Source organism: Phragmites australis, chromosome 21, assembly GCF_958298935.1.
Source record: "Phragmites australis chromosome 21, lpPhrAust1.1, whole genome shotgun sequence".
NCBI classification, from domain to species: Eukaryota; Viridiplantae; Streptophyta; class Magnoliopsida; order Poales; family Poaceae; genus Phragmites; species Phragmites australis.
The window spans coordinates 2,277,895-2,301,054 of record NC_084941.1 but is presented as its reverse complement, the minus strand read 5'-3'; the positions used below and the strand labels follow the sequence as shown (position 1 = coordinate 2,301,054).

At 52.5% G+C, this 23,160-nt stretch overlaps 1 protein-coding gene across 1 annotated transcript; it reads left to right on the top strand.

The window, feature by feature from the left end:
• Nucleotides 1-12,884: 12,884 nt before the first annotated feature.
• LOC133902876 (expansin-like A2) lies at nucleotides 12,885-15,133 on the top strand. The gene is made up of 5 exons (XM_062344195.1): nucleotides 12,885-13,297; nucleotides 13,387-13,496; nucleotides 13,591-13,772; nucleotides 13,986-14,118; nucleotides 14,303-15,133. Exons 1-5 carry the CDS (start codon nucleotides 13,138-13,140, stop codon nucleotides 14,549-14,551), a joined length of 834 nt encoding a protein of 277 aa, XP_062200179.1. The 5' UTR covers nucleotides 12,885-13,137; the 3' UTR covers nucleotides 14,552-15,133.
• The last annotated feature ends 8,027 nt before the right edge of the window (nucleotides 15,134-23,160 follow it).

The following is a 23,160-nucleotide window of genomic DNA, read 5'->3' as shown; positions in this document are numbered from 1 at the left end:
ATGACAGCAGCTAAATACTGACTAAGAAAATTATGGTTAACTAATCTTAGGCGTGGCAGCCTTAGTTACCAACCAAATAGACCTTTAGTCTTACATTGGTCATTCCACTAGCCCATCAAGTCACGGAGCAAGTCAGCCCATGACGCAGTTTCTATTGTCGTCTCCATCCTCCGCTCCGGCGATCCTCCATTCCACCCTCGTTCTCACCCAGCCCTCCTCAGCCTTTGGTGACTCGTGCCGTGAAATCTGCGACCGTTGCCTCAACCACGCTAACACGTCGACGGTCTGTCACGAGAACGAGGGTAACGTTTATCGGTGGTTCCATCCAAAGTTACTTTTTCAATTCGAAGTTTTTGCGGTCTTTCATTAACATGGATACTGGGTCCATCCAAACGTGTTACCTATTGGGAACCTTGGCGTACATAACATACCATCATCACAAAATTATAAATTTTAGGTCATTTATTCATAGAAAATCGTGTTATTTCTCAAAGTAAGCTCTTGAATTTGTACCATCTAACGCATGTGTGCGCTTTGGACAGTACAGAATAGATGCCTTTCCTGTCATCCTGTGGGCACTATGACAAGAATTCCTTCTTTTGGTTTTGGTTTTGCAAGTGAATGCAACTAAGATTCTGTAGGTTAAAACAATCTACCCTGATTTTGGATGGATAGCCTGCTACTATCACTATTAACTCTGATGCTCGACCCGACAAGTATGTGGTAGCTGCTGACCTTTCTGACCGTGCCAAAATGTCATTTGCAGAGGTTTCCCTCCTTAGAATATATAGAATTGATTCATTATATTTGTGTAATTTCAAATAAATCATAAATGTTCAATCATATGAAAACGGTAGTGTATTTTTAGTCTCATATTTCTAGTGGAGATAAAATGAGACTAACTTAAAAGAGATTCTCTCATCTCCTACTTACTATGCGTGGATGAGAAGACTAGAAGAACACACACGTGCGTTTGCGCCTCTTGTAGGGACGGAGAGCGTGGGTGCGTAGCACCTGCATGAATGGTCCATCAAAATCAGGTTCATGTGTGGGGTTTTTTTTTTTTGCAGTTTTATTCTTTTTGCTGCGTTGGTAAACAGATAAATATATAAAAATTGTGTCGGTTAAAAGTCCGATCATAACGCGTAACAGAGTTCGATCATGACGTGTCTCAACTGTGCGATTCTCCTCTATATATATATCTGCCAAACGCTGCCACAAAACATAGACGCAATTAGTGTTTTACCAATTTCTCTCTGCTGCGCCATCGCACGTAGTTTACTCTATCCCGTTGCACTGGCGTGCACCGACGAATAGGAGAGCAGGTTTTCGGAACCCGTTGCTCTTAGGATCATGCATGGGAGAACACGAATAAGATTTTTTAGAAGCGCTCGGCGCGACTGCTCATGATATGCTTCATTTACATCATCGTGATCTACTTAGACTATTTTATCTTCATCATCGTCTACTGCTTTGACGTCACGAGAGCCTCTGTATCTCACGTTGCTATCAGGTATGCATATTGCGGTCTATTTTAATTAACTAATCAGAGTTTGTCGAAACTGTGTCGGGGATCATCAAATGTGTCGGGATCATCGAATCTAGTCAAAATCCTACTCGGATCTAGTCACGGCTCGTCGGAGCTAGTAAAAAACTAGCAGTAATCTATTACTTGTATCTATTCTATTTATATTATATTTAGAAATTAAATTAAACTAAATCCAAAAGTGCTATTTTATCCGACATCCCATCCTGACGATAGCAACCCCGGGGAGACGACATGGCAACCGCTGCAGGCCAGCGCACACGCCGGTATTGCCACGCTGCAATCCATGCAGCAAGCCAGCCAACAGGAAAAGCAGCAACAAACGTGCCGCCCGCACGGGGACGGGGACGCAGCCGGATGCCGCGCGAGGCTTGCGCCGGAACGGAAAGATGAGGAGCTGGAGAAGCGCTGCCACTTGCGAAAACCGCAAGCGCAAGCGCGCTCCCGGAACGGCACACCGGGACGCGGCGTCGGCGTCGGCGCCGCACCAGGTTTACGGCCGAAGCTTTGCGGAGAGAACAGAAAACAGAAAACAGCCGGCGACACCGGCGTAAGTATCCGCGTTGGAAGCTCAACTGCCCGAGGGCCGAATCGCACGCGCATACAGGTCAGGCAAAGAGTCAAACATGCAGTGAATGAAATGGCTGTGGTGCCATGGGTACGGGACAGGTGATCACCGAGTCAACCCTATTGTTTAAGGTTTGTCTGGCTGACCGAGTCAGCCTGCGTGCATGCATTTCAGGAACCGGTTGGGCGTCACTGCTCCTCCTGCAACCGCAAGCATGGAGCAGCTCTGCGGTAGTAATTGGGAGGTCGTTGCTCGTTCGTTAGCAACTGCAAGTCAGGATCGGAGAGCCAGGTGCCAGCCACCGTCGAACGTTGTACGTATGGATATCCAGCGGTATTAAGGCCGGTTCGGTTTCCCACTGCTATAGCATCCCAAAAACACTGTAGCACTCAAATTTGCAGTGCTGCAGTATCGAGGAGAGATAATCTGCACTCCAAATTTGCTGAAATCCTGTAGCAACCGCAATACTATTTATAGAGGTTGACTGTGGGTTCGAAGGGAGTAAAAGAGTAATAGAAAGTAAAAAATATAGTAACTACTGGAGATAGAAAAAATAAAAAGTACTATAATAATATAAGATAATATTATAATAATATTATAGAGAATAAATTTTTAAGTAAATATTTGTCGGAGAGTGAACTCCTGTCGCAGGGATCCCGAGAGACCCCTTTTTAGAGATTCGGCCGGGGGATGATCCTGGAAAAACTTGTTTGGGAAATAAGCGGGAACGGAAATAAATGCGATGGCTGGCGGGAGACGATCACCCTAATGCAAGAAAAAGTGGGTACGCCGGGTTTTAGACAGGTTCGGGCCGCACGGAGGCGTAACACCCTACTCCTGTATGAACACTATATTTATCCTTGAAGGGAATTCTTCAAGGAGGTATCTGGTTCTAAGGGGAGAGCTGTTTACAAAGAGCTTGAGGCTCTTATGTTCTAGCTTAACTTGAGCTGGTTCGAGTGTCTGTCGATCTATCTTTGGCCTGGTTCGTCGGAGATTGTTGGTCGTCTGGTGGTCGGGGGCCTTTTTTTCCTTTTATAGGCGCGCCGACCCCAACATATCCTGAATGGGAAAGAGGGGACGCGAATGCCAAGGTGCCACGGAGAAAGGCGTAATCATTTCATTTTGGCGAAGTGACAGGGGCGGTGGAGAAATACGGCGCGCATTCGACCACCAGCCGCTGCGGAAGCCTCGGGGCGCCCTAAAAGGGGCCCACCGGTCAGCCTCAGAGGTGCCCAGTGCGCCCACCCTGTCTTGTTCTTCTGCCAGGGCAGGGTGGCAGGCGGAGTGCTTCGATTCTGGCAACGTTATCCCGAGGCACCTGGATGAAACGGGACGGGACCCGTGCATTTAATGGACCCACGGCCCCCTGCTAGTGCATGGCAGGGTCTGACACTGGGGCGTGGGCAGCTGAGAATGTCAGGATGTCAGGATGTCAGACCGCGCGTGCCTATTAAATGCGGCATTGGGCCTTTGACTGGATGACACCCTGACGACGGGACCCTTCGGGTCGTTGAATGATCTTGCGCGAACCTTCGGGGCACCGAGTCCTCGGGGGCTGCCACGTGCAGCCCCGAACACTCTCTCCCGAGTACTGCGGTGGGACCTTCGGGGCACCGAGTCCTCGGGGGCTGCCACGTGCAGCCCCGAGCACTCTCTCCCGAGCACTTCGGTGGGACCTTCGGGGCACCGAGTCCTCGGGGGCTGCCACGTGCAGCCCCGAGCACTCTCTCCCGAGCACTTCGGTGGGACCTTCGGGGCACCGAGTCCTCGGGGGATGCCACGTGCAGCCCCGAGCACTCTCTCCCGAGCACTTCGGTGGGGCCTTCGGGGCACCGGGTCCTCGGGGGCTGCCACGTGCAGCCCCGAGCACTCTCTCCCGAGCACTTCGGTGGGGCCTTCGGGGCACCGGGTCCTCGGGGGCTGCCACGTGCAGCCCCGAGCACTCTCTCCCGAGCACTTCGGTGGGACCTTCGGGGCACCGAGTCCTCGGGGGCTGCCACGTGCAGCCCCGAGCACTCTCTCCCGAGCACTTCGGTGGGGCCTTCGGGGCACCGGGTCCTCGGGGGCTGCCACGTGCAGCCCCGAGCACTCTCTCACGAGCACTTCGGTGGGACCTTCGGGGCACCGAGTCCTCGGGGGCTGCCACGTGCAGCCCCGAGCACTCTCTCCCGAGCACTTCGGTGGGACCTTCGGGGCACCGAGTCCTCGGGGGCTGCCACGTGCAGCCCCGAGCACTCTCTCCCGAGCACTTCGGTCTTAGTATTTGGACCCTGCAGATCATCGGGGAACTAGGGTGCTCGGGAACCAGAGGCGGCGGCCCCGAGCACCTTCTCCCGGGACTTAGCTTTTTCTTACCTCGCAGGGTGGTGACATGTGGTGGATAGCCGGCCTGGCCTCGGGACTTAGGGACCCCTGGTTCTGAATATACCGACAATATTGGAGATGAAATAAGAGCAGCGACCATGCCTCGTGGGACAAAGTTCGCTTGTCTCCCGCAGGCCAGCTGCAGGCGCTGCTGTGACGGAGAGAGAGCAGGCGCCGGAGCCAGAGCCGAGCCTGCCTGCTGCGACGGCGGAGGCCGGCATAGGATCGGCGGAGGTGCCAATCGACGTGGCGGCCCCTGGGAGAGAGGCGGAGGTGGCAGCCGAAAGAAGGGTGCCGGCGGAACCTACCCCGGGCGCGGAGAGCCCGGGGCGGATAACGATGGAGGCGGATGTTCTGCCGGGGCCGGTGGACAGGGCGGCCGATGTGGGAACGCGGCCGCCGTCCGAGACCTTGGCTCCGGCGGAGCCTACCCCGGGCAGGCAGAGCCCGGGGCGGATGGCGGTGCAAGGCCCTGCGGAGAGCTCGGCCCCCCTGGAGGCACTCTGCGGAGAAGCCTGGGCCCCACCGGTGCCCGGTCAGCCCGCTGATCTTTTCCTGGCCGCCATTGAAGGCGTTCAAGTAGCGGTTGGGCGGCTGGGCGCAGTGGTGAACGCCAAGGAGGGGGAGCTCGAGGCCGAGCGCGCCCGCCTGGCACTGGAGAAGGCGCAGCTGGCGGGTGCCCAGGAGGAGGCCCGTGCGGCAGCCGCGCGGGAGCAGAAGCTCCTAGAAGACATCCGCGCGGAAGCCGCGCGGGAACGAGAAACTCTGAAGACCGCGCGGGCAGAAGCCGCGCGGGAACGAGAAGACGCCGCCCGCTTGGCCGAGGCGTCGAGGCAGCAAGCTGCCGAGGCCCTTGCCAGGATGGGGCAGGCGCAGGAGAGGGAGGTGGCAGTCGCAGCCCGGGAGCATGCTGCGGAGGAGCGGCAAGCCGAGCTGACCCGCCGGGAGGGCGCGGCCGAGAAGACACGCGCCGACCTCCAGCGCTGGGAAGACGACCTCCGGAAGATCAGAGAAGAAATCAAGCGCTGGGAAGAGGAAGTCTCCATCCGGGAAGTAGACAACGAGCTATCAGCGTCTGAACTCGGTGCCCGGGAGGATTCGGTGGTCCAGCAGGAGGAAGTGCTGGCCCGGCGGGAGAATGAGCTGAGTCGCCGAGAAGGCGAACTGAGTCGCCGAGAGGGCGAAGCTGCTGCTGCGGTGGCCGCCGCGGCTACCAGGGCGGAAGAGAATGCGAAGCACGAGGCGGAACTGGCCGCCCGTGAGCGCGCCTTGTCCGAGATGGTGGCCAAGGCGAAGCAGGCTGCCGTCCCCGCCGCAGCTGGCGGTTCTTCTGGTCCGGCCAGGGACCAGGGACTCGAGGCACAGCTGCGGGCCGCCAAGGAGAAGCTCGAAACCGCCTTTGTCTCGCGGGTCAACCTTGAGCATATGCTGGAGGACATCCTCCGGCGGATGCAACGGGCCGTGGAGAAGGGTGGTCTCGGACGGCTTGTCGACGACAAGAAGGGCGACGGCCCCGCACGACAAGTGTTGGGGCTGCAGCAGGTCTGCGAGCGCCTCGAGACCCTGCCCTGGGCAGTTCAGGAACTTGCCGCCCGGGAGGGACGTGGCTTGGCACGTGCCGTGGCCGAGCACGTCCTGGCCTGCTACCGAAGCAGGGACCCGAACTTCCCATTGGAGTCGGCGCGGGAGGGAGTAGTCGAGGCTGAGGAGGAGGCCGCCCGGGCAGCGGTTAGGAGTACCGCCTCCGTGGTGGCGGCCGGCTTCAGGCGAGAGGTGCCGCCGCCGCCAGCCCCCGGGGACGACTCGGAGGATTTAGCCGACGCCTCTGCCGCCGACTAGGCCTTCTGTGCCCTCTTTTCTTTTGTTGTAGATGTAGGAGTGAATATTAGGAGTGAACCCTTAGAAAACGCCTTGTATATGTCTTGTGAATATAATGGCAGCTTTTCCTTGGGCTCGCAACTCCAATTTCTCTGTGTGTTTGATGTTTCTTCTGGTGCTCTGCCTGGAAGTCCCGGGGAGTACTCAGTCGGGCCGTTCCCGACCTTCCCATCCCCGAGAAATGAAGTTGTTCCGGTCGCTGGCGTTGGCGCAGCCAGCCCTCAAGCTCTCGCGAGTCCGCACTGCCTAGGTTAAGAAACGAAGACACAGACTCCCTTGCCCGGGAGATAGATCGATCCTGCTCGGAACACGCCGTGCCTAATGAACACTTTTTCACTTTGTGACCACTCAGTTAGTAGAAGGGAGACGTGTGCGGGCGAGAATGTGACCAAGAGTCCTCGCGGTCCGGTGGTGCCCGGGCTTGAAACGGGCCGGACCGAGCACTGACAGCCTGCCCCCGAGACCTGAGCTCCGGACTACCCGAGTAGCTCGAGCGATAGGATTACCCAGGGTACCCGAGGACTCGGTAGTGCTCGGGGTCCATAAAAGCAGACCGAACACCACGACGACCACGAAGGGCTTCGGTCAGACATTATCGCAAGCACGGTACTCCTTTCTACAAACCGCTATGTCGTTCTGGGAAAAAGTAGACACGCGGCAGGGTTTTTGCGTGCAAGGAGACCACCTCGCCGAACAGATTAAAGCGCGAGAGCCCCCGAGAATGACTCGGGAACATAAATTTACTGAAAGCAGACTTGTCTGAATATAACCACTCACCGGACAGCTGTCGGCCTTCCGGCCAACCGATCCAGGAGGGGTGTGCTTCCGAGCTCGGGGGCCCGAGGACTTGATTCTTTCAACGGAGCGCCCGAGGGCCCAGAGGCATACGAGGCTCCTAGGGTCGGGTGGCCTCGACCACCCAAGCCTAAGTGGTAGGACCACCCGAAGACCCTTGGAGCCGACCAGAGACCGGGGCATTGAAGCCCTCGCGGCCGAACTGCTTGTGATTGCCAGCCTGTGACTTGAGAGAGAATATAGAATTTCTTTGTCTGGTGCGCTCTGTTAGTGCGGTACTTGCTATAGACTGTTCTCGTTTTTGACCCGAGACCTCTCGAATACCCAAACCGGCGAACAAGAGCGGACAGAGGCATAACCTAGAGGTCCTATGGTTCGGTGGTGTCCGGGTATGACAGACCAGACCGAGCACCGACAGCCCGCTCCGAGGGCCCGAGCTCCGGACTACTCGAGCAGCTCGAGCGATTGGATTACCCAGAGCACCCCGAAACTTGGTAGTGCCCGGGAGCCTGCCACGACACCGAACACCACAGCCTACCATGCCGGACGTAGGTCAGCGGCGACTGCTCGCATGCATACCGATCGGGATTCTTTTGTCAGCGGGAAAAGAGAGAGAGAGCGAACTTTTTCTCGCACAACCGAGCTCCTCACCAGACATATTAAACATACGGAATCCAGAAAAAGTATTTTGATATAGCGATTGCTTATTGAAAAACTTAATGTGCAATATTTACAAGGTTGGGTGACATCGACTTACCCCATGGGGCGAAGCCTTCAGACTGCTCGGGCGGGGAGAAGCCCCCGGCCTTACTAACCTGAACCGCGAGCACGACCATCTACGGGTAGAAGCGTCGAAGATGCTCGATGTTCCACGGATTCGGGAGTGGCTGTCCTTCCTCCGTCGCCAATCTGAAAGAACCTGCCCGGGGGACCGCGATCACGGTGAAGGGACCTTCCCACACAGGGGACAACTTATTCATTCCTTCGCGCGACTGGATGCGTCGGAGAACTAGGTCCCCCACCTCGAGAGACCGGACCCGGACATGGCGCAGATGATAACGCCGCAGACTCTGCTGGTATCGAGCCGCCCGGACAGCAGCACGCCACCGGCGCTCCTCCAGGTAGTCTACGTCGTCGCGCCTTTGATGCTCCTGCTCACCCTCAGAGTATGCATGCACTCGAGGGGAGCCCAGAGTGAGCTCGGAGGGGAGGACTGCTTCGGCGCCGTAGACGAGGAAGAAAGGAGTCTCCCCGGTAGCGCGGCTTGGCGTAGTCCGATTGGCCCATATCACGGCTGGCAGCTCGTCCACCCATCCCTTCCCGTGCTTAGCGAGCACGTTATAGGTCCGGGTTTTGAGGCCTTTTAGTATCTCCGCGTTGGCGCGCTCGACCTGCCCGTTACTCCGAGGATGAGCGACGGAAGCGAAGCAGAGCTTGATGCCGAGATCTTCGCAATAGTCGCCGAACAAGGCACTTGTGAACTGGGTGCCGTTGTCGGTGATGATTCGGTTCGGGACGCCAAAGCGGCTAGTGATGCCGCGGATAAACTGGAGCGCCGTGTTTTTGGTCACCTTGATGACTGGGACCGCCTCCGGCCACTTGGTGAATTTGTCGATAGCGACATATAGGTATGCATAGCCCCCGACTGCTCGGGGGAATGGACCCAGAATGTCCAAACCCCAGACCGCGAAAGGCCATGATAGGGGAATGGTATGGAGAGCCTGAGCTGGCTGGTGAATCTGCTTTGCATGGAACTGGCATGCCCTGCAGCGCCGAACCAGCTCGGAAGCATCCTGGAGAGCTGTAGGCCAGTAGAAACCTTGCCGGAAGGCTTTCCCGACCAGCGTGCGGAACGATGAATGGCCACCGCACTCGCCCTCGTGGACCTCAGCGAGAAGATCGCCGCCTTCTGCCCGAGAGATGCATTTCAGGAGGATACCTCCTGCGCTACGTCGGTAGAGATCCCCATCCACAATGGCATAGCGTTTGGACTGCCGAGCAACCCTTTCGGCAGACGCCTCATCCTCGGGTAGGAACTTTTCTTTCAAGTACCCTCGGATGTCAGACATCCACGAGGCATCTTGAGAACATTCGGCGAGCACAGCGCACTCGTCGGACGGCGGCGCCCTGACGGGGCTTCCCACTGAGGGCACCGCCGGGGTCTCCTGAATTGAGTTCGAGGTTTCCACTTCATCCTGTTCGGCAGGCAGGACGGAAGGCCGTGCGAGTCTTTCTTCAGGGAGAAAAAAGTGAAACAAACAATCCAGGGATATTCCCCCCTACCTGGCGCGCCAGCTGTCGGAGAGTGAACTCCTGTCGCAGGGATCCCGAGAGACCCCTTTTTAGAGATTCGGCCGGGGGGATGATCCTGGAAAAACTTGTTTGGGAAATAAGCGGAAACGGAAATAAATGCGATGGCTGGCGGGAGACGATCACCCTAATGCAAGAAAAAGTGGGTACGCCGGGTTTTAGACAGGTTCGGGCCGCACGGAGGCGTAACACCCTACTCCTGTATGAACACTATATTTATCCTTGAAGGGAATTCTTCAAGGAGGTATCTGGTTCTAAGGGGAGAGCTGTTTACAAAGAGCTTGAGGCTCTTATGTTCTAGCTTAACTTGAGCTGGTTCGAGTGTCTGTCGATCTATCTTTGGCCTGGTTCGTCGGAGATTGTTGGTCGTCTGGTGGTCGGGGGCCTTTTTTTCCTTTTATAGGCGCGCCGACCCCAACATATCCTGAATGGGAAAGAGGGGACGCGAATGCCAAGGTGCCACGGAGAAAGGCGTAATCATTTCATTTTGGCGAAGTGACAGGGGCGGTGGAGAAATGCGGCGCGCATTCGACCACCAGCCGCTGCGGAAGCCTCGGGGCGCCCTAAAAGGGGCCCACCGGTCAGCCTCAGAGGTGCCCAGTGCGCCCACCCTGTCTTGTTCTTCTGCCAGGGCAGGGTGGCAGGCGGAGTGCTTCGATTCTGGCAACGTTATCCCGAGGCACCTGGATGAAACGGGACGGGACCCGTGCATTTAATGGACCCACGGCCCCCTGCTAGTGCATGGCAGGGTCTGACACTGGGGCGTGGGCAGCTGAGAATGTCAGGATGTCAGGATGTCAGACCGCGCGTGCCTATTAAATGCGGCATTGGGCCTTTGACTGGATGACACCCTGACGACGGGACCCTTCGGGTCGTTGAATGATCTTGCGCGAACCTTCGGGGCACCGAGTCCTCGGGGGCTGCCACGTGCAGCCCCGAACACTCTCTCCCGAGTACTGCGGTGGGACCTTCGGGGCACCGTGTCCTCGGGGGCTGCCACGTGCAGCCCCGAGCACTCTCTCCCGAGCACTTCGGTGGGACCTTCGGGGCACCGAGTCCTCAGGGGCTGCCACGTGCAGCCCCGAGCACTCTCTCCCGAGCACTTCGGTGGGACCTTCGGGGCACCGAGTCCTCGGGGGATGCCACGTGCAGCCCCGAGCACTCTCTCCCGAGCACTTCGGTGGGGCCTTCGGGGCACCGGGTCCTCGGGGGCTGCCACGTGCAGCCCCGAGCACTCTCTCCCGAGCACTTCGGTGGGGCCTTCGGGGCACCGGGTCCTCGGGGGCTGCCACGTGCAGCCCCGAGCACTCTCTCCCGAGCACTTTGGTGGGGCCTTCGGGGCACCGGGTCCTCGGGGGCTGCCACGTGCAGCCCCGAGCACTCTCTCACGAGCACTTCGGTGGGACCTTCGGGGCACCGAGTCCTCGGGGGCTGCCACGTGCAGCCCCGAGCACTCTCTCCCGAGCACTTTGGTGGGGCCTTCGGGGCACCGGGTCCTCGGGGGCTGCCACGTGCAGCCCCGAGCACTCTCTCCCGAGCACTTCGGTGGGACCTTCGGGGCACCGAGTCCTCGGGGGCTGCCACGTGCAGCCCCGAGCACTCTCTCCTGAGCACTTCGGTCTTAGTATTTGGACCCTACAGATCATCGGGGAACTAGGGTGCTCGGGAACCAGAGGCGGCGGCCCCGAGCACCTTCTCCCGGGACTTAGCTTTTTCTTACCTCGCAGGGTGGTGACATGTGGTGGATAGCCGGCCTGGCCTCGGGACTTAGGGACCCCTGGTTCTGAATATACCGACAATATTGGAGATGAAATAAGAGCAGCGACCATGCCTCGTGGGACAAAGTTCGTGAAAACTCTGTGTAGTCTTGTTACACCTGCTCTGCTCTACCATGCGATTTTCACTGCGCAGGGAAAAGTGTCTCATTCAAGTGTACTGGCAAATGGCAATGTTTCCTCTACTGCCTTTCGCCAAAAAAAAAAAGGCTCTACTGCTTAGTGTTTTTAACAAATTTAACTCAATGTAGCTGTACTGAGGCAATTTTTCGTTATTTCAAGGACTAAGTAGCACCATGTCAGTGAAAATAATGATTGTGACTCGATTAGAGAGAGAGAGGGGTGGGGGGCAATAATTACGATCCACTTCTAAGCCTTGGTACGGATTATCTTGTTTTTGTTCGAAAAAAGCAAGTTGCTACAAATGATTAAGCCAAAAGGATATGGTATGTCTAAAATTCAACTCAATCGTGGGTGGGGGATACTCATGCTACGGTTCGGATATTGTCACTTTCGCAATAAGATGTCGAAAGGGACCTCGAAGTATGATGGGATTAGCATGATTGGGAGAACATCCATACACGCATGATCGGATCTGGTCAAACAACCTTAGTGACCTCGGCACTCAAAAACCTTGCAAGCCAACAAACACGCACTAGTCTTTGAGTTTGAGCAGCCTTGTGCAGATGCAAGAAATGCCGTTTCCATGATGCCGTTGTTTCCAGCGTAGTCCTGCTGCTGAAAGGGACACCGGAAGCAAGAAGCGACGAGAAATCTTCTAGACTAGATAGACCCAAGCAAGAATCCGAACCGCTCATAGTTCGGTAGGCAAATGCCTTTCACAAACGTGGCCTACTACAACTATTGATCGAACGAATGAGTGGACTCCTCTAAAAGAAAAAAGTTGTGATTGAATTTGAACACATCCATGATCCATCCATGCACGCATGATGGTTATCCAAACCGGCCTGGATGGACGAGACGTGTCGTGATCAGGACCGGTGTCTGTGAACTTGGTTGATAAACTATGCGCTATCCACAGGAACAGGAACAGGGATGAGCCTGAAGGAGATCGACCATGCATAATCCGTACGGCAAATGGTGCATCTGCCTGTGGACGGTGGTGCCGCGTGGTGCGCGATAAAGCCTGAATCATTCACCACATCATGCAAAGCCAGCAGCCGCTTCCGTTCTTATCCCCTCGAATCAAACCCCGTATGCAAGTTTGATTTTATCATAATGACGAGTAAATCTATTTGTACAAGTGAATATAAAATATATAAAATTTGATTTTATAATACTAACAAATGTATCCACATACATAAACGGATACAAAGCATATAAGCTCTACATCCGCACGAAGTAGGTTACGGAAGTACATTTATATTCATTCGATATAATTAGAACAATACAGGGACTAGTTGTTCAGTACCAGCAACCAATCACGCTCTTACAGAGCCAGCACTGGCACCAGGTTACTTGCTGGTCATGTACCACGTCCACGTGCCGGTCTGCTGCAGACGGTATGCGCCATGGTCCATTGGATGCCTCGCTGACGCGCCCGCGCCCGCGCCGCGGCACGCGTGTCCAGGCCCCAGGGAAGTCGGTCGGTGCCCGCCCAAGCCCTCCAACCCTGCTCCGCCCCACGGCGCCGCGCCTTTCGTCCCAACCCCAACCGCGTCGCGTGTCCAAAACATTCGGCGTTCTGTCTGTTGGAAGCAGCACCAAGTATCAGTCTAGCTCCTGCACTGCAGCCAGTAAAACCGCAGCAGCCTGCGGCGCCCGCGTGGAGGAGCATAAAGCCGGCGCTCGTGCTGCGCACAAGAATCCCCTGTTCTCCCAAGTAGAAGTAGACCACTTCAGGCTCAAGCTCAAACACGTCTCGGCAATTTCGATCCATGTCCGTCGCCTTCCGCTCCATCATGAGCACCGCCGCCTCCTGTTCTCTCCTGCTCTTGCTCGTCGTCGTCGTCGTGCTCTCGTCACCGGCTTACGGCTGTGACCGGTGCGTGCGCCGGTCCAAGGCCACCTACCAAGCCTCCTCGCTCGCCATGAACGGTACTCATGCGTCCAGTGGCTTCTGCGTTTCCGTTGATCGATTTGTTTATGGCTTGCGAAATCGGTTGCTGAATTGTGGGCATGTGCAGACGGTTCGTGCGGGTACGGCTCCCTGGCCGCGTCCTTCAGCGGCGGCTTCCTCGCCGCGGCGAGCCCCGCGCTGTACAGGGGAGGCGTCGGCTGCGGCGCCTGCTTCCAGGTAACAGAGGCCAAGGCAACAGTCAAATACTTGTCCAAAGATAGTTTCTTCCACCCCCCGGGAAATTTGGATTAAGCAAGGATTGCCATTGCAGGTGCGGTGCACGGACAGCGAGCTGTGCAGCGGGGCCGGCGCCAGGGTGGTCGTGACGGGCCGGGCGCGCACGGCGAACCGCACGACGCTGGTGCTGAGCGGCGCGGCGTACGCGGCCATGGCCCGCGCCGGCGCTGCCGCGCGGCTCAGGGAGCAGCGCGTCGTGGACGTCGAGTACAAGAGGTAGTTGCTCTGCTCATTGTCGCTGCGCGCGGTGCCGTGCGGAAGTACGGTGTCGGTTGTGTAACCTCAGCTTCGTTCGCACATGCTGGTGGATGCAGATACCAGCACCTCGTTTTAGTCCTTTTTTTGGCATCACTCGCTGTAACTAGATTAACATGTCTCGTTACGGTTACGGTTTCGGCTCGGAAAAACAGCTGAATTTTGTGCGTGCAGGGTGCCGTGCGTGTACGCGAACCGCAACCTGTCGATACGCGTCGAGGAGAGGAGCCGGGCGCCGAGCGGCCTGTCGATCAGGTTCCTGTACCAGGGCGGCCAGACTGACATCGTCGCCGTCGACGTCGCCACGGTAAATCGAGAGAATTTCTCATCAATTTTGAATTGTTCGATGTAGCCTGTGCTCACCTCAGCAAACACGTACGACCATCTCGGTTTTTTTTTTCAAACAAGCTTGAAAAACCGAGGCCAGCATGCAACGTTCGAACTCGAGCCCATCTCATCGGTGGTTGCGTGACGTCGTCTGTGTCGCGCAGGTCGAGTCGTCGAACTGGAGGTTCATGACGCGGGACCACGGGCCGGCGTGGAGCACGAGGCAGGCGCCGGCGGGGCCGCTGCAGTTCAGGCTGGTGGTGACCGGCGGCTACGACGGCAAGTGGGTGTGGGCGGACAAGGAGGTGCTGCCGCGCCGGTGGGAGGCCGGCCGCGTCTACGACACCGGGGTGCAGATCGCCGACGTCGCGCAGGAAGGGTGCTACCCCTGCGACACACAGGAGTGGCAGTGACACACACACACACACACACACAAAACGGCATTGCGATTGTACAGATTTTGCTTTTTGATTCTTCCTTTTCTGTTTTCTTTTCCGCGTCGTCCGTTTTGGATGGATGAAATGATGAGTGAACAGCGGAGTCAAACGTGCCGTTGCAACTTGGTTCGGCTTTGTTGTTTTCTCCACTTGGTGAGCAGCGGAGTTGGAGCGCACGATGTGTCTGCTGTGCGCATGATGGCTTTGGTCGTCAACGACGAGCGCCTCCACTTCAGCACTCGTCCGCTATCTCAGGGCCACCCGTTTCGAATGGAAAGGACAGAAGCCGTCGTCGCGACGAGGAGGTGAGGTCAGACGCACGGAGTGAACCGGAAATGCTTGGCAGATTCAACGAGCGGCCGTTAACATTTCTATATAGAACATGATCGGTTGTTTGAGTCTGTGATCGACGTTGGAATAGAGTAACTACCAGCTTTTGGCACTTTGCTGACCAGAAAAGGATCCGCCGAGTTCAGTGGTTGGGAAGGATCCAAACCGAGCATAGCATTCTTAATTTTGACCTGAACCCGAAGAAAGTTTACCTTTCTCTGTGCTCGAGCCTGATGTTCGGACAAACACGGAGCGTGCATGGTGACACCATGGCCGTCCTTTTCCTCTTTTCCCTGAGAGGAGAGCTCATGCTCGTGTTGGGATAGATCCAGTGAGCATCATTTGACTCTTCTCGCTTGGCTGCCGCTGCACATCATCAGAGCGCGGGTGTGCCTCACTCTTCATCCGACGTGAACGGATCTTGTTAGTTGTTAGGCATCATGGTGTGCATCGTCTGCATCGTTGGGCCGAAACATGACGCGGCCTGCTGTCATATACCTCAAAGTACCCGACAAGAATTACTCAACGATTGTAGTGGATTTCACTCGCTCAGGATTCAATTTAGAGATAACTAGGCAGAATGGCCCGCTTCGCTGCGCCAGTTTTGTATTTTTTTATGTCAGGTATTTATACGTTAAGCTGATCATCTGACAGCATTGCATTTTCAGGTATTTATATCAGGAAAGATCGAGGGGATAAGGATGGAGCTCCTGGTGCTTGGTCTGGCGGCGGTGGAACGGCCGCCTCCGTGTCCTCCGCTCCTTTATGCGCGCGTGGGGCTCTGCTAGTTGTTTTGGTGGCCACCAGATTGGCACGGGAGTGGCTGGATGGAGGGGGGGGGACTTGATTTGAAGGTAAAGACGGGGGGACTTGATTTGAAGGTAAAGACCGAATCATGGTGCCTACGGGCATCCAAGCCATTTCTTTTAATCTTCTCCCTCGTTTCTCCTCTCTGTAGATAAGATTGATTCATATTTTTTTTCCCCTCGATCTTTCTTCTCGGCTTTGCATCGGTGAGTTGGAGTCCGAGGTTCCTCGAGCTTGGTCGGTGCAGTTGGTGCTAGGAAGTGAAAGATTGGTGGTGTTCTCGCCGAGGCTTGCCCACATGTGCCATCGCAATATGGTAGGGGCATTGTATCTATGTTTTCCTTCTCGTCGGTGGCAACGGCGTGCGATTATATTTCTGTGACTGCAACCTTCGAGTCGTGCCTTGCCTCTCTTGTCTGCTCCTTCCAACATATTTCTCTATGAGTTTTTTACTCTATTTGCATTGAACAACATGTTTGCATATTTTTATGCTCGATGATGTTTAGTACGCTGAAATTGGACTTGTTTAGTTGAGTATAATAGATAAGATCTTGAGTGGTTCTCTGGGTGCTGGATGACCTAGGCAGTAATTGATTTTGTACTTTGATTCTCTCCGATCGGTTCCTGCATACCGAATTTGTAGTTGTTCAATTTACTGCCTAAGAATCCGCGTTGGAAGCTCAACTGCCCGAGGGTCGAATCTCACGCGCATACAGGTCAGGCGAAGAGTCAAACATGCAGTGAATGAAATGGCTGTGGTGGCACGGGTATGGGACATGGGATCACTGTACGGTTGGAGTCAACCGTATTGTTTAAGGTTTGACTGACTGACCGAGTCAGCGTGCATGCATTTCAGGAACCGGTTGGGCGTCACTGCTCCTCCTGCAACCGCAAGGCGGCGAGCATCGAGCAGCTCTGCGGTAGTAATTGGGAGGTCGTTACTCGTTCGTTAGCAACTGCAATTCAGGATCGGAGAACCAGGTGCAAACCACCGTCGAACGTTGTACGCATGGATATCCAGCGGTATTAAGAGGAGCGACCATGCTCATGGGACAAAGTTTGTGAAAACTCCTGTGCATCATCATCATCTGAACAAATAGCTGCCGTTCATCTTCTGTCTCCCCGGCCCGAAGCCCCCGGTCGAAGTTCCTCGTGCAGCCCATCCTCCCTGTCCCGTCTCTCGAGCGCAGCACGCAAGAAGATGAGGTCACATGGCCCACGGGCTTCAAGCGCCAGCTCCCATTCCGGACGCACAACGCAAGGCCCGAGCTCGAAACCGAAACGAACCTCTCTCGCTCTCTCCTCTTCGTCTCCAAGCCAGGGCCCTGCCTGCCTCGCCACTCGCCAGCATGTTTCGGCGTCGCCGTCCTCCCCGTTTGGAAATTGGAACGTCGAGGCGTCGGCAGATCCGCGAAAAGGGCAGCGATGGCAGACCTCGAGCTGGAACGGCGTGTCCTGCAGTCTTGTGTGAATTGTGTCGAGAGGTTGACTCCGCGGTAATCTGTTTCCCTCCTCCTTCTCGTGTCACATCAATACCGCTGATCTCTGCGTCGTCGTCGCAGGGGACCAGAGTACGCAGCCATTGCTGTCTCAAGTCTAGATTGGCAGAAAGGCAGCAGCTGGTCCTCGTGAAGCGGCGACAAGGACGGTTGACTTGTGCTAGCTAGCTCCATGCACGCGATCGAGCAGTCACCGTACGTACAGAAACCGATCTGCTGGGTGTAAAGGCTCTGCACCGCAGATTTGCAGCCGTTGACACCTGCACGTACTGGGATATGGTTGGCGTCTTGGCACCCTGACATGACTGCACACACGTCCACACGTAGCATCTTCCTGTACGACTACGAGAAAGTCTACGCCGTGCGCCCGTGATTCTGGGACTCAGTTTACCTAAATTGCTGGCTATTATTGTATACGTAAGCTCTGACCTTCTTCTGATAATCACAGCATGTCTGCATCGACAAGGAATTAAACGGGGAGTCCGCGCGCGCGCGTCATTGCAGACGATCGAGACAAGACGAGACGTACGCATTCGAATCTGCATCCAAGTTTGTAGCTGAAACTGAGAAAAGGGTTCGACCTGTCAGTTTAGAATGGTAGACTCGACCGCCGCAGCATGGCTATGTAACACCAGCCGTTACGTACCTGCTGATGCCACTGAACCGAGCTCAAGCTGCCCAGGTTTGACCTGTTTTAATTTGATGTTACTGAACTGTTGGCTGTCCGGCGACACAGCGACTGATACAGTGGCAGACGCACACCCGTAGAATGCTCTCTCTTCTCCCCCTTCACTCCTTTTTCTTCTTTTCTTCTCCTTCTCGACCTCTAATTTTCAATATAGTTCCAGCCCCCCAGGCCCCATGGACTGATGCATGAGAAGAGAATATTACACTTGTCCTTGCAGATATATGAGTTATTAGGACGTTTATTTACGTTGAGATTCATAAAATTATAAAATAGATAAAATAAATAAATAAATAAATATTAGGCGGGAGTAATAAAAAAACTAAGATAATACATATGTCTACGCCGTATACGGAGTTAACTTTCCACTTATGCATGGTACCGTGGTTGAACCGGTCTCGCACACTCAAGTCTCACAAGAAGAGAGACCTGTTCCACGTATTCCTCCTACGTACCCCCTGGTCAGTCAATGCGTGCACTGAAACGCCTCTTCTTCTTTTTTGAAGAACCACTGAAACGCCTCTGATCTGACAGATCGAGATCAGTCGCGCAGTCCATTGAACACATGCTAACATAGTAACATGCATGCACGATGCACGCGCCCAGGTCCAGCGGCTCATGCATGGATCCGTACGACGCCCTGGCCTCACGCATGGCCCAGCCAGATGCTGCTGCTGCTGCTCTGCTGCATCGGATGCACGACGTGCCTAATCACAAAACGCGCATTGAAAACACGCGATGAATCTCTATCTAATCAACAGCGGATGAAGCAAAAAGCAGAGCGGCGAGGCGCGCACACTCGCGTCGCGATCGCTCGCCGGAAGGCAAGTGCCCGGCGGCGGGTCCCGTCGCCCCCACCCGTCGATCGGGACGGGACACGGCCGGATCAATCATTTGTTGGGTGCAGCGCACCCGTCGCCTCGCCGAGCCGAACGAACGAGCCGCGGCCCACCACCTGCAAAGGCGATTGGTCGGAGGGGAGCATCGCGCCGCGCATTGAAGTCGCGCGGCCTACGAACAGATGGATCACCGGCCCGCCGGCCGGTCCGGACCGAACTCTGGCGCCAATCAGTGAGGTGGGCCCGGCGGCGGCCATGTATCTCGATCTAGATCGCCTCCGACGCCGAGGCCGGGACACGTGTCCGCGCCGGATCTTGGGATGCGGACAGTAGCGCAGGGAAGAAATTCGGCTCACAAGCACGACTGGATGCCAAGCTGGCTTATTTATGTTTTTTTGGGAGCATTAACAGAACACCTAACTTTTTTTCCCTAGAAAACAATCGTTTTTTTCAGTCCGCTTGATCATCATCATCCAACGCACAGCAAAGCAACACCCCGCGTCCCATCCACCATTAGCGCCTCATCCGCCCTCGTCTTTATTGCCTACCGTAGCCGATCCGTGTCCAAAATTCATTTACGTGAGACGGGCTTTATATACTCATAGCATTTATCTTATATTTTTATTCTTACTTCATATAAAAAATTAACTTAAAAATACTATATTTGTACTGCTCAGCCTTATAGGCTAGATACAAACTAACTAAACTATCAAGATGATATTAATCCTACCACACTAATACAATTAAGCAATAGCCAAAACAATAGCATTAATGCATCACGTATTACACTCCAACCCGAACCTGATCCCAACGCGCGCAGGAAAGCTCACATCGATGCCTAGTTGGTTCCCATTACTCGATTTTTTAATAATATTATTTTATTAAAAAATTATAAAAATAATATCTAAAAATCTATATTTACAGAAATAGATATCTATAGTCACATGAAGTGTCAACATACTACGTGTCAGTCATGCGTCAGTGGACCCTATGTTCTATCGGCACTTCGTGTGCTGACAGGTTATGTGTCCCGCAGATGATATTTAAAAAAATCATAACTTTTTTATATGATCATGGATGGAGATGATCTTTATATCAAAATTATACCTATCGATGATATCTACAACTTTGTAATTTGATACTTTTCTATTTCAATCAGTTTGGATGATCAAAAAATATTTATAATTTTTAGATCTGAAAAACTAGATCTGGAATTTCTAGCCACTTTCTGGGTATCTAAACAAATTCAAATGAAAAAGTGTTCAATTTAAAACTTGTAGATATCATTGATATGTACAATTTTCATATAAAGATATCTTCATCCGAGATAATATGAAAAAATTATAATTTTTTTATATCGTCTGAGCACGTGGAGTGTCAATAGGCTCTAGGGCCTACTGATATGTAGCATGTCCATACGTGGAGTGCCGACATGTTCCTAGTCAGCACTCCGTATGCCGACGATTACTTATGCAAATATCGGATTTTAGATATATTTTATAATTTTTCAATAAAATAATATTATTTCAAAAAACTCCTCATTCCTCTGTACTCAACTCCAAAGAAGTTGCTAATGTGACCGGGGAACCGCAACCGTAGTGGAAGATGATCCAAAGCACAAATCTTTCGAGCAAACGAGAAGGCACAAAACTTGAGTGTTCAATGCGTTAGGACACAAGACAAGTAGAAGAAGAAGAGGTCTCACCTTTCTATCCCTCTCTCTATAGTGTTGCCAGAGGTGAAAAAGGTGGCAAGTTTGATCCAGCGTGTTCTCCCTGGTTCCCCTCTCATTTGTTGCCTCTAGGCGCCGGAAGGGGAAGGGAGCCAGGATCTAGCGGTCGGTGTATATACCTAACCGTAGTCTTGTAGTTCTAGGTTTTTTAGGTTATGTTTTCCCGTGGGGATGAGGTCACTTGGGGCTTTTTTCCTCTTCTGGTCCCTCTCCAATGGCGCCATTGTCGATGGTTCTCTTTAAGATGGTGAAGCTACAGACAATACTCCAAAGTTTGAGGTTCTAGTAAGTCTTTTGCTCTCCCTCGCACAGCTCACCATGTTCGTCCCCGGTGTTGGAAGCGATTCCGGCGAGCATCCCCGCGGGAGGAACGTGTGATATGTACTTCCTAGCCCCAATTAATATGCGATTGGGTTGGATGATGGTGTAGCTCACTTGTTTGGGTTGTTCCTGTGCAGGGTCGTCGGTTCTTACACCGGTGGCCGCGAATTTGTTCTTCGCATTGTCGAGGTACCTGGATCTACGTTTGGTGGTGCCGGTTTAGAAGTTGGCGGTGATGGAGTATATTTCTAGAACATCAATATTGGTGGATTGGAAGCTGATGTCACCAGTCTAGCTTCCTCCCAACTCCGGCAAGGTGACATCCAATGTGCTTCGATCGATTTTAAAACATTCCGACCAATCTTGGCGCAGGTCGCTGGCGCTTGCAGCAAACCAAAGTTTTGCTATCCTCTTGTTAGATTGGGTAAGATCTTTAGTACTTGCCTTGAGCACTGTGCTTTTCCAAGCTGTTGCTTGGTGAGGAGGCATGTGGCCATGGCGATTGGTACGAAGAAAGACAGTAGAGGCCATATTTATTTTTCTTGTAAATTTTTTTAATATTGAGGGACCTCCATGTAATTTCAGTGGATGAACTGTTCACTTTGATATAAATCCTAGATACTAATATTTTTTGAGTGTTCAATAGCAATCCTAGATACTAATATTTTTTGACTTTACTTGACCACCAATCCATAACTGCACTATTCATCTCTGCACACGACATAGATTCCCTTATACAGTATGAGATCCAGAAGCACTGAAGCAGTCCACTCGACAGCGGTGGTCTCAGCTTAGGTAGGTTTAGTTTACAACTCATCACATTGTCCAGCTGCATAAAACGCTTTGCAATGCACAGAAAAGATGTTCCAAGTCGGGAAACAACCCTCGCCATAAACAGTAACATGCTGTCTTTTCCAGCACCTTTCCCTAGCTAGGCTACAGAGTAGGGTAGCAGTATCTTCTCCAACAAGATGGCGCGCTTTGCAAGCATCTTTCTTCGGCCTCAAGCCACTACCTCTCTACCTCTAGCGGCAGCAAGCCACCCGAGCCAGCCCAATCAAACGTGTTCCACTCACTCACTTCCTGTGTGTTCGGTTGAATTATTCGGATAAACTGTTTATATAAGATTGAATGGAGCTATATTATAAAAATATTTTATTGATGATATTTGTCTAGATAGTTTGAATTGAGTTTTTGTTTGATTTGTTTAGTTGATATAATTTGAGATTACATGAGCAGATATAAGAATTTAGATTGTGATTGATTATTCGTATAAAGATGATTTTGTAATATTGATAAAAAAATCTGTCGGTATAAACAAATATAGACTTTTATATCTACTGAGTCTAAGTTAAGAAGTGAAGTTTGAATCAGATCATATATTTACAACTATCATATTATAATGCAACGATGAATATAAAAAAACTAAATATTGTTTTAAAAATTATACACACTAGCACATTAACCCGTGCAACTGCACAGGCTAGAAATTTAGCTTACAACTGAATTTTAAATATTTATGTTAATAATAGTTGTATGCTAAGATACATCAGCTATTTATATTTAAATATTAGAATATAAAATATAAATGTGATTTTTGTTCATAATATTGGAATCATGTTTATTATTTGTGAATAGATATAATTTATAATTTTTATTTTATGTGTTATGTAAATTGATTTTTATTTGTTTCTTGATTTTTTGAAATTATTATAATTTTTAATGTCGCCACTGTATCTCATATTTTTTCTACATTATAAGTTCTTTGATATTATTTTTATGTGATAATCCGTAATATATTTGCGTTCTGTTGTTTTAATTTTGTAATGTTTGATTACACACATATTTAATTGGTGTATTTTAATTGATTTAGAAAAGTGTGTTGATTGCTAACGTAACTAAGTTGGAGTTTACTAATGTAATCTTGTTGGACAAAGTATATCTTAAAAAAAGGAAGAAAAGATAAGGTAAGAAGTAGTTTTGAGGCTGGACTCTATGATTTGTTTTTTAATCTTCTATATTGTTTCGTTTTGCTGTTGATTTATAGTTATAGTTAGTTAATTAATCAGTTTGATGGTTGTATATTTTATTTTTTTAATTTCTAAATTTTTACTAGAATTAACGTAAAAACATCAAAGAAACCTCCAATTCCTAAATATAAGGTTGAACGAGCTAGCAGCTACCCCGTACGGGCTCCGCTCTCCTACCAGTCTCCGTCTCACACATCACAACACGATACGCAAGCGCCCCTCCTTATAAAACACCACCTCCCCCGCTCACCACCACACCAAGTCACCACTGCATCCAAGCGGCAGAGGAAAGAGACCCCCTCTTCTCGAGCAGTGCAGAGCGAGAAGCAGAGCAACGACGCA

Coding starts and splice junctions, on each gene's coding strand:
- LOC133902876 (XM_062344195.1), top strand. CDS start 13,138: ATGTCCGTCGCCTTCCGCTCCATCATGAGCACCGCCGCCTCCTGTTCT. Junction 13,497..13,590: donor GCTGCGGCGCCTGCTTCCAG/GTAACAGAGGCC, acceptor TTGCCATTGCAG/GTGCGGTGCACGGACAGCGA. Junction 14,119..14,302: donor TCGCCGTCGACGTCGCCACG/GTAAATCGAGAG, acceptor TGTGTCGCGCAG/GTCGAGTCGTCGAACTGGAG.